Source organism: Danio aesculapii, chromosome 3 (assembly GCF_903798145.1).
Source record: "Danio aesculapii chromosome 3, fDanAes4.1, whole genome shotgun sequence".
Lineage (NCBI taxonomy): Eukaryota > Metazoa > Chordata > Actinopteri > Cypriniformes > Danionidae > Danio > Danio aesculapii.
Window position 1 is genome coordinate 2,098,606 of NC_079437.1, and position 12,500 is coordinate 2,111,105.

The 12,500-nt window shown below is 32.5% G+C and overlaps 1 protein-coding gene across 1 annotated transcript in view; it reads left to right on the forward strand.

The window, feature by feature from the left end:
- Positions 1-417: 417 nt before the first annotated feature.
- The window catches only part of LOC130220640 (RNA binding protein fox-1 homolog 3), a 78,720-nt gene continuing 66,637 nt past the window's right edge, over positions 418-12,500 (forward strand). Inside the window, exon 1 of the mRNA XM_056452859.1 lies at positions 418-507. Within this exon, the coding sequence (XP_056308834.1) occupies positions 499-507 (9 nt within the window). The 5' untranslated portion in view covers positions 418-498. The remainder of the gene's footprint in view (positions 508-12,500) is intronic.

Consider the following 12,500-nt stretch of genomic DNA (forward strand, 5'->3'; position numbering starts at 1 on the left):
TGTATTTGTGCATGTGTGTGTGTCGTTCTGCTCAACCGAGCGAGCGCAGAGAGAAAACATCTGTCAAACGTGTCTGAAGTTTCATTTGTGGCGGATCATCAACATAATGATGGAAACAACAAGCCATTGGCCTCTGTTTGTGTGTGTGTGTGCGCGTGTGCAGCAGATTTGTCAGTGTATCTGGTGTGTTTGTGCTCCTCAGACAGTAACAGGTGGAGATTAATACTCATATTCCTAGATGCGTGACCTCAGGTAGGCCTTCATAAGTCAGTGTCTGTTTATCTGCGGTGAAAACCAGGACTGCGGCTAAGTAGGCTAACTCGCTATCCTTCATGATGTTTGTTTGGTTCGTAACCTGTGGCTGTTTTTGTCCTTTCTCAGACGGAAGACGTGACGCAAACGGACGTGTTGATTTCAGAGTCCACAGAAAAGCAGCAGCCCAAGAGGCTACACGTCTCCAACATCCCCTTCCGCTTCCGAGACCCCGATTTACGGCAGATGTTTGGGGTGAGTTGATGCATATTATTCATTCATTCATTTTTCTTCGGCTTAGTCCCTTATTTATCAGGGGTCACCACCGCGGAATGAACCGCCAACTATTTTAGCGGATGTTTTACACAGCGGATGCATTTCCAGCCTCAACCCAGTGCTGGGAAACATCCCATCATTCACACACACTACAGCCAATTTAGTTTATTCAATTCACCTATAGCACATGTGTTTGGACTGTGGGGGAAACCAGAGCACCCGGAAGAAACCAACAAAGTTCACAGGTCTGTGTTCTCTGAACTCCTCTCAAACTCCTCTCATTCTGATTGCTTGCCGTCGAACTGCGTCATAGCTCATTACCATAAAGTTAACTTGATTTCAACTCTCCTCAACGCTCACACCGGCGAAGACGCGCCGCGCTGCTCCTCGCCGCATATCGCCGCCGGCTCTCATTGAAAATGAATGACTTCCAGCTACTTTGACGCTCTCGCCGCTTTCGGTGTGAACGTACAGTTAGTGCGTTTATATAACGAGTATGTCTCCAGCATTTATTAGATGTGCTAGGAACATTTATGAATGTCTCCAATAGACCTACAGAGCGGTATTAATGCGTCCTGAAGTAAAGTGAAACAGCTATACGTCGTGTTTGCTGGCATCACGCACCTGTCAGTCAGTCAGTCAGTCACCACCCTAAAGGGTTGCACAGCATGACACACAGTCGGTACAGTCGGTTACAGAAAAGTTCACGCGGTTATAATTCACTTACTCTTTAATACGTTTCGGTGCGATTATCACCCGCTATTAAAAAAATAAAATGTTTTGAATGAGAAACTGTAATGTAGCCGTGGCGGGATGAATTTTGGCGTGGCGCCCCACCATGGAAGAATGAATGTAGCGGAAACCATGATAGTTGAACTTGTTACTTTCATCATCAGACTGATTAAATAAAGCCTATATAGTCAGCACATTTAAACCTGCTGAATTATTTTAGAATACAAAAATATGTATATGTGTTTATGTGTATATATGTATATATATATATGTTTATATGTATATGTGTATATATATATATATATATATATATATATGTGTGTGTGTGTGTGTGTGTGTGTGTGTGTGTGTGTGTATATATATATATATATATATATATATATATATATATATATATATATATATATATATATATATATATATATATATATATGTATATGTATGTATATGTATGTGTATATATATATATATATATATATGTATGTGTGTATATATATATATATATATATATATATATATATATATATATATATATATATATATATATATATATATATATATATATATATATATATATTTATTTATTTATTTATTTATTTTTGTATTTATTTTTGTATTTATTTATTTTTTTAGCTGGTGAGAATACAGGTGTTATAATAATTCTGGCCACCACTGTATACCATAAACTTAAAATATGAAAATGTCTGAATATCCCTCATTATATACAAGCAATTTGTTTATAAAATAAGGCAATGTTAAGTGTCTAATGAAAGAGAAACACTTTATTTTGCTATTTTGAACAAACGGTGAACAAAAACTGAAACAAAAACTTTGCTTATTAAAAATGTATTTGAAATGCAGATTTATTTGACATTTATTTGTTTCAAGACATTGAAGAAGTGCTTAAAGAGAAATTGGTTTGTTATTGTATTTTTGTTTCTGAACAAAAACCCCAGACTGAAGGAAAGTTAAAAAAAATGTCATTGTTCTCTAGTGATAAGTGTGTGTTTGCAAATCCAGATCATTACATTAATAAAAAAAAATTGGCTTAAAAGTCCTGGGTTTTAACATATACATTTAATTATAGCTGCTTTGAGAGCATTCAACTCGTAAATCATCACACACTGTTCTCCCCTACAGAAAACTACGTTTAGGTTCAAGTGCATGCTTTTTAAAGTATAAATATCGGTATCGATATCGGTGATACTGGCCCTGTATTTACTTGGTATCAGATCGATACCAAATTTTGCAGTGTCGCCCAGCCCGACTACACATCTTTTGTTACACACATAGACACATTAACACTGCCATATGCTGGTGGTGATGAGAAAGATACATAGTGAGCCAATCCTCATCTCAAACAACTTTTCCCTCAAGCAGAAAAGTGTATGAGTGTATAGAAGGTGCTCAGTGTCATTCACACAGCTAAACACTAGTATGGTAACACGCATAAAGGTAAGTAATAACATTGTTTATCAACATTAGATGTAACATAAACCTCTAATGTACATCACTGATGGGGAAACAACTGAAAAGATCCATATTAATGTCAACAATAAGCATAAAAAGTCATGTGGCATTCGGGGAATTCTGGGAAAGTCAATTTACGGTTCTTCGACATATATATTATGAAAACATACTGTTAACCAGGTTATGGATTTTTACTGTAGCATTTTTACAGTTTTTTTACCGCTGAAATCACAGCCATTTTTACAGTGTACTGCCTACAATAATAATCCAGCTTCAGTCAAACTATGTGTACATGTGAACACTTTTTTGAGTGTGTGCTTATCTATTTTTGTCTACATACTGTATGTGTGTTTTTCTTGTACGTATTTAACTGTTAAGCCTGTATATAAGCTTTTCACTCAGCATAGCACACATGCTGGTGAAAATGTGACACTAAAAGTGATTGGATTTGATATTGTACATGAGGTAAATCACATGACCACAGGCACAGTGTGTGGCCATTGTTTCTGATTTACTGTAAATGCTCTAGGTCCACATAATGAGCCGTCAGCGGCAGGCTTTAAACAGGCCTTGTGTGCATGTGTGGCTCAGCGGTAGAGATGATGTTAATTACAGCACAGGCTGGACACAAATTGCACACAACATGCTCTGTGATGGACAGATTATTGTTCTGGCAGGTTTGTGTGTGTGTGTGTGTGTGTGTGTGTACGGCATCAGTGCAGTAATGAGCTCGCAGTTTTAATGTACAGTTATACATGATGCAAACTCACACACAAAATGGACGGCTCATTGTGGTAATTTCTAACCAAGTGCACTAGATTAAAATCCATGTGAAATCAAAACCGGTGATATTTATTTTGCTAGTGCACATTGTTATTCTTCAGTTGAACAATTAATATGTGCAAGTTAATCTACTGTAAAAAAAGTATATATAATGAAATAATAATAATACATATAATAAAAATTGGTTTTGGTAATCTTCAATCAAAGTCTGATTAGTCGCTTCAGCGTTTGGAGTGGGTGGGGCTTCTCTGTTGTCATTTTGATGTATCACCTGCAATATTCTTAGCCACGCCCTTATTACTGTAAGTTTGCTATGGTGAAATAATGTTGAAAAGAAAGCCCCGCCCACCTACTCAATATTCCATTTCAGTTCTTAGTACATCAACATACTGAAATAAAAGTCTCTGCAACTTAGTTAGAGTTAGTTAGAGGTTAGTGCGTACTTAAATCTGTTCCTTATCAGTGAAACAATTAACTTCACTGAAGAAACAAATTTCTTTTGCTGAAGTAATAGACAAAAATGTTTTAGATTTTTAAGTAAAACATTGATGTAATTCCTCACGAAATGTGTGGATGTAAAAAAAAATTATATAAAGTAAAATTTAAAATTAAATAAAATATCAAACATCAAATAAAAAATCAAATCAAATAAAATATGAAATATTTTCTATAAAATATAAAATATGAAAAAAGAATATCAGATATAATATAAAAAATAAATAAATAAAATCAAATATCAAAATCAAATATCAAAAAATAAATAAAATATCAAATAAATTTTTTTAAAATAAAATATCAAAAATAATATATAACAAAAATAAAATATTAGATATTAAAAAAATGAATAAAATATGAAAAATAAAATAAAATATTCGGTTTAAAGTAAAATATAATAAATAAAATATCAAATATAATATCAAATAAAATATCAGATCTAAAATAAAATAAATAAATACAATACAATATAAAATCAAATATAAAAAATAAGATATTAGATTTTATATTAGATATAAAATAAAAAATAAATAAAATAAAAATGGAATAAAATAAAATAAAATATCAAATAAAAAATAAAAGAAAATATCAGTTATTAAATAAATAAATAAATAAATAAATAGAAAAATAAAATGTAAAAGATGAAATACCTGGTTTAAAGTAAAATAAAATAAATAAAATATCAATTATAATATAAATAAAATATCAGATATAAAATAAAATAAATAAATAAAATAATAATAAAATATGTAAAATAAAATATCCAATATAAAATCAAATATAAAAATAAAAATTTATTTAATCAAATATAAAATAAATAATACATAAAAATAAATTATCAAATAAAATATCAAATATAATATGAAACAAAAAGACAATATCAGATAGAAAGTAAAATAAATAAATAAAATATAAAAAATGAAATAAAATATCAGATTTACATAAAATATAATACATATAATATCAAATATAATATCAAATAAAGTATCAGATCTAAGAAAAAAGTAAATAAATACAATACAATATAAAATCAAATATAAAAAATAATAAATATCAGATATAAAGTAAAATAAAATTATATAAATCAAAAAATGGAAATAAAATATAGAATAAAATAAAATATCAAATATTAAATCAAATATTAAATAAAAACAAAATATCAAATAAGATATTAAAAAATTAAATAAAATATCAGATGGTAAATAAATGTAAAAATAAATAAATAAATATAAAAAAATAAAATATAAGTTTAGAGTAAAAAAATCAGATATAAAACAAATAAATAAAATAAAATATAAAATCAAATATAAAAAATAAAAATATTACATTTAAAGTAAATAAAAAAATAAAAATGGAAATAAAAAATAAAAAATCAAATATAATAAAATAAAATAAAAAATCTAATCAAATAGTAAATAGAAATCAAATATCAAATAAAATATAATATCAGACATGAAATAAATAAATAAAATACAAAAAGTAAAATATCAAGTTTAAATAAAATAAAATAAATAGAATATCAAATATAATGTGAAATAAAATATCAGATATAAATAAAAAAATACATATATATATATATATATATATATATATATATATATATATATATATATATATATATATATATATATATATATACATATTTTTAAATAAATAAATAAAAATATAAAAAATGAAATATCTGGTTTAAAGTAAAATGTTATTTTAGATATTAAATAAAATAAATGAATACAAAAAATGATAAAATAAAAAATAAAAATAAATAAAATATCAGATTTTAAGTAAAATAAAAAATAAAATAAATATAAAAAAAATTAAAAAATAAAGAATAAAATAAAATGTCAAATAAAATCAAATAAAAAATAAAACTAAATCAAATAAAAAATTAAGTATTAAATAAAATAAAACAGGTGTACCCCAAATTTCCACTTAAACACTTTCAAAATGCAAGACCAGGTAAAACATTGCACATTTATTTACAAAAACCAAAATAGTCTCTTCCTGTAAAACCTCTTCCACTAATCCCCCATTTTATTCACAACATGTATAGTGAAAGCACATTTTCGCCTGATTGCACCAGAGTCTCGACACCTTGTGTTATAATAACCACTCTCCATAAGCTCCATCTGCCGGCGCGGACTGAAGTAAACCCCGCTAATGACTCGCTCCAGCGTTAACAAAGCTTGGCGGCGCTGATTAGCCTCAATGCTAATGGAGATTTAGCCTGTGGTGAGCTAGGTTTCTGCTAATTAGCTGCTTGGCTAACAGAGAGTCGCAGCTAAATGAGCGGGGCGTCAGGTTAGCGGCGCAGGCTAAAGTCTAGCAGCCTGCTAATGAGCTCAGAAGTGCAAAGCTCATTATCTGAAGTCGAGCGCTTTATTACTGAAGACGTCCGTATGGAAATGTGAGCGTTCCTGGAAGTTACTAAAAAGGCTTTGTGTTCGCTTTAGGGCTGTTTCTTCTTCTATTCCTCAGCCTCAAGGCCTGCTGGGAATTACCTTCATCTCCGGCGTTTTCCAGCTATGTTAGCATTTCACCTGCGGCTCTGTGCTTTTAACAGGCTCGAATTAAAGATCTGCTTAAATCTGAGTCTTCATTGGTTTTGAAATGAACATTAGAGAAAACTCCACCAATCAGAGCACTTGAAAAGACGCAGAGCTTTTATATGCCATGCTGAAATTGCCTAAAAATGTTGCTTCGGTCTGCAGAATTTAGCATAAAGCTGTGTTTTGCTGGAAAACACAGATAATACTGTTACTGTCCTCCAAAGATTCATTATTCAGTTCAGTTACAGTTCAGTGTGGAGTGAGGAGTGAAGTTCAATTCAGAGACTGCGGTTTCTAACTTGAAATACATGTCTGTGTGATAAGATGAGCATGACAAAGGCTTAAAGTTTATAATTATAAAAAGATTCCAGCTCAACCTCTGGATTTAAAGCGAGGATGTTTATAAAAAAAGTTATTTTGACACTAAAAGAAATTTTAGATACAGTTGGTCAGAATTATTAGCCCCCCTTTGAATTTTGTTTCCTTTTGAAATATTTCCCAAATGATGTTGATCAGAGCAAGGAAATTTTCACAGTATGTCTGATAATGTTTTTTCTTCTGGAGAAAGTCTTATTTGTTTTATTTCGGCTAGAATGAAAGCAGTTTTTATTTTTTTTAAACACCATTTTAAGGTCAAAATTATTAGCCCCTCTGATTAACCAACATTATACAATAACTTCCCTAATTACGCTAACCTGCCTAGTTAACCTAATTAAGCTTTTAAATGTCACTTTAAGCTGTATAGAAGTGTCTTGAAAAATATCTAGTCAAATATTATTTACTGTCATCATGGCAAAGATAAAATAAATCAGTAATTTGAAATGAGTTATTAAAACTATTATGTTTAGAAATGTGTTGAAGTCATCTTCTCTCCATTAAACAGACATTGGGGAACAAAATAAACAGGGGGGCTCATAATTCTGACTTCAACTGTATGTATATTTTCAAGATAATCATGTTAGAGCCTTGTCAGATAAAATATATCTTGTAGGATATACATTAAGGGTTGTACTTTGTTATTTACATTGGTATTTTGGCAATTAATTGTGAATATTTAAACTAACAAATTTAAATAAATAAATAATCAGTTGGCGCTTCTGTGTGGAGTTTGCATGTTCCCCCCGTGTTGGCGTGGGTTTCCTCTGGGTGCTCCAGTTTCCCCCACAGTCCAAAGACATGTGGTACAGGTGAATTTGGTAGGTTAAATTGTCCGTAGTGTATGTGTGTGAATGAGTGTGTATGAATGTTTCCTAGTGATTGGTTGCGGCTGGAAGGGCATCCGCTGTGTAAAACATATGCTGGATAAGTTGTCGTTTCATTCCGCTGTGGCGACCCCAGATTAATAAAGGGACTAAGCTGAAAATGAATGAATGAATGAATGAATGAATAAACTAACCCACTCGCGTACCACTAACTAAATGAAGGAATGCACAAACAAACTGATAGATGAATGAACGAATGAAAAGAACAAAGTATTTATTTTATTATTTTAAAATAACATGGCAAAAAAATTATGTATATAAATCTAAACAATAAAAATCTAATCAAAAAAAAAAATCTAATTAAATTAAATTGAATTAAAAATAAATTCATTCATTCATTTTCCTTCAGCTTAGTCCCTTATTCATCAGGGGTCTCCACAGCAGAATGAACTGCCAACTATTCCAGCATATTTTTTACACAGTGGATGCCTTTCCACCTGCAACCCAGTACTGGGAAACCCCCATACACTCACATTCGCACACACTCACTGTGGCCAATTTAGTTTATTCAGTTCCCCTACAGCACATGTGTTTAGACTGTGGGGGAAACCGGAGCACCCGGAGAAAACCCACGCCAACATGGGGAAAACATGCAAACTCCACACAAAAACACCAACTGAATTGAAATTAATTATGAATAATCAACTAATAACATAACCAACTCATTTAAATAAATAAATGAATGAACCCTCTCACTTGCCACAAAGTAAATAACTAAACGAAGGAATGCGCAAATGAACGAACGAATGAAGAAACAATAAAATAATTTGTTTTACTTTTTAGTAATAAAATAATGAATAAAAATTTAAAGAGCCTCCATTTTTCTTTAAAAAGGTCATATTTTGGTTTTGGGGGTCTCCAACAACAGGCTGATATGTGTGCAAGGTCAAAAAACACTTTCATTGTCTTATAATATGCATTTATTTTGTACCTAATCATCCCAGCGACTCCCATGTGAATCGTTCAGCGATTCATTTGTTCCCAAACTGCTCCTTAGCACGAAGCTAATCTGCGATGATTGGTCCGATCACCCAGTCTGCTGCGATTGGTCTACTGCGTTCAGCACAAGACGGAGAGAAAAGCCCACCACGGCTATGAAATGGCATTCAGAGAGTATGTGAGAGCCCAATGCAGAAATGCAATAAATACAGACCAGTATATTGCTCTACTCTTAAACATAACCCTAAGTAATAACAACACACATTCTGTATTAATCCACACAGTGGCTAAAGTTAAACTAAGTTAAACCGCACCGCTTGTGTGTAGGAACCGCTGTTGGTGGCCATAAGCAAAGGCAAACAGCTGAGGATCGCCAGTTCAGAAACACATCTAAATCGGTAAAGGAAGAAGCCTGCGTCGCATTTTTAACGTGGTTTTGGACGAGATATGTGAACAGCCCCATACAGATTTAACCTGAGAGTTACTACACAAGCAGTGATATATAATCGATACGTGATTACAAGCTGCGCAGGGTGATTACAACTTATAACACATAATTAAACAAACATTTTGGAAACTACACAAAACAAGGCAATAATTTTAATGACACTTGCATGTTATGATCCGGAGGAACTGGTCCATATGAACCGTAAAAGTTACTGACAAAGTCCCTGTCGAAGTCTGATAAAGTCCCATAGTCGCTGCTGCTCCTTCAGTAGCAAACAGCCGGCGAATCCCGTGTTGCAGCGTAGGTAATTGTATCAATGGTCAGAAAAATGAGAGGAACAAACACAGCACTGGGTTGGCTATACTGTGGTGTTGTTGTGAAAATGAACCCTTTATTCTCCGCAGACGAATCTCCATCTGTCAGTGATCGTCATCTTCACGTCATGATCAGTCCCGTGATCCTCCGCTAGTGTGTGGAGGGAGGCGCGTGCACATTTTATGGGAGCTAGAAGTACATATTTGGTGATGTACCATATCGACGTCGATGCGATCAAACAGAAGATCCGAACCCAACCCGATTCATTCATTCGACTCTGAGTCGACTATTTCGAATCAATAGTTATTAACATGCTGCAATTTTAGATTTAAAACTCAGCTGCATGTTTTCATTCACTTAGAGCTGTGCTACACACTACATGGAAGCATGGAAGGGGCTCTTTAAAATCGAACAAAATCAAATCGAATAAAAAATCTAATAGAAAATATTAAATCAAATAAAAACCCTAATCAAATATGAAATCAGATATAAAATCTAATAAAAAAATAAATAAAGGAAATTTGTTTGTATTTCAGAAATTAATTGTGAATATTTAAATCCTTAATAAACAAACAAACAAATAAATGAACCTACTCATTCGGCACTATGTAAATAAAGGAACGTACAAATGAACGAATGAATGATTGAATGAACAAACAAACAAACAAATATTATTCGAGTGTAAAAGTAATTTATAACTGAATTATGAAATGCCAAACTACAATAGTTTTTAAATCACTGTCTGACAAGCCCCTATACGTGTATGCGTATATACACTACCTGACAAATGTCTTGTCTTGTATCTTGTTTTGTAAGTTTTAGGAACGACAAATAATAAATTGACTTCTAGATAATAATTTTGTATCAGAAGATTACGCTTATTTTATTAAAAAAAAATGATTTAAAGCGAAGATGTTTATAAAAAAAAAAGTTATTTTGACACTAAAAGAAATTTTAGATACAGTTGGTCAGAATTATTCGCCCCCCTTTGAATTTTTTTTCTTTTTTAAATATTTCCCAAATGATGTTTAACAGAGCAAGGAAATTTTCACAGTATGTCTGATAATATTTTTTCTTCTGGAGAAAGTCTTGTTTTATTTCGGCTAGAATAAAAGCAGTTTTTAATTTTTTAAACACCATTTTAAGGTCAAAATTATCAGCCCCTTTAAGCTGTTTTTTTATTTTCTGATAGTCTACAGAACAAGGCAGATCAAGCCTTGATCTTTTATTATTTCATTAGGACAGTAAGGTCTGACTTTGCTTAGACAAAAGTCTTTTCACTTAACAGAAGTAATGTACAGTATAGAATATAAAGGGGCGTCACGGTGGTGCAGTGGGTAGCAAGATCGCCTCACAGCTCAAGGTCGCTGGTTGGAGCCCTGGCTGGGCCGGTTGGCATTTCTGTGTGGAGTTTGCATGTTCTCCCGGTGTTCGCGTGTGTTTCCTCCGGATGCTCTGGTTTCCTTACAGTTCAAACACAAGCACTATTGCAGCACATTGTGGCACATTGGTTACCTTGTATTCGAAACCTGGATTTACTCTTTGTATAAAACATACAGGTTTTCCTCAATTTTTTGACGATTAAACACTGTATATTTTTTTATAATTCCCATACACTTTGATGCCCCAATTACACTGCAGATAAAAATACCACAGATTACGACTGGGATTCAATACATTGTTTTTCCTTGTCACACCAAATCATTCTGTGTAGCAAAATCAACTCAGATTTACACACCATTTATTGAGCATTAACCCGTTCTTTGGTTCTGAATGTTGTGCTCAAGTGGACTAATTCATTCCCGGCAACATTGCTGAGCTTCTACTACACACACACACAAGCATGAGAATCTGCCACCGCAGGGGGTGAACTGAGCATGCTCAGTAGCAGAGAGCGTACGCAACTTTCCCACCAAACTAATTAATCTCTATCACTGCTCCATTAGGCCTGGTTAAAACAATTAGCATCTGCAGTGCGCTAGCCAGGGAAAACCCTAGCATTGAACACTACGCTCACGCCGGGGAGTTAATGTGTTTGTGTGTGTCTGTGATTGAGCCCTCCGCAGAATGTGCATTCATTTGAATAAATTGATAGATTTCAGCCTACAGTTTCACACTGATGCTGATTGGATGAGCAATGATATTAAACCGTTAGCAGGAACTGAACAGAAGAGTCGTCGCAGAGAGATCCTGAGTGTTACTGCGCTCGCTTTTTGTTTTTAGGACAGTTGTCTTGTTGCAACTTGTAAAATGATTTTGGAGAACAGTTGCACTGTACGACGAATGTAGAGAGTTTATTTAGATCATTTGATTATAGAGTATAAATTACAGTCACCACCAACCCTAAGGACACCTCGATGTCAAACAACATCAAACTAGCACACATTTATTTGACGTCAATGTCAATCAGCTTAATTTCAAAACCTTGACGTCTATTTGATATCCACACACTGATGCCTTTTTGACCACCAGAGTATTATAAACATGTAAGTAAAGTTTTTTTTATTTAATTTATTTTATCTGAAAGCTTTAAATCCAAATATACAGTATATACTGTATTTTGCACGCCTTCGATGCTTGTAAACTACCTTGATGTCAAAACATCAAATTGACGTCAAAAATGCAAACCGGTTTGATGTCGAACCCACAACGTCTATTTGACATCCACACATTGATGTCTTTTTGACCACCAAAATAAACATATTATAATATAAGAAAGGTTTAAAAGCTTCAAATACTAATTTACACTATTTTGTAACACTACAATGGATGTAAAATTACCTTGATGTTAAAATTACATCAAATTGACACTGATATAATAGTGTCAAAAATGATAATTGATTTGATGTCAAAACCTTGACATCTATTTGACATCCACACATTGATGCTACTTTGACCACCAAAATAGAGTATTATATATCTATTATAATATAAGAAAATCTTTCATCTGAAAGCTTAAAGTCCAAGTATATACTGTATTTT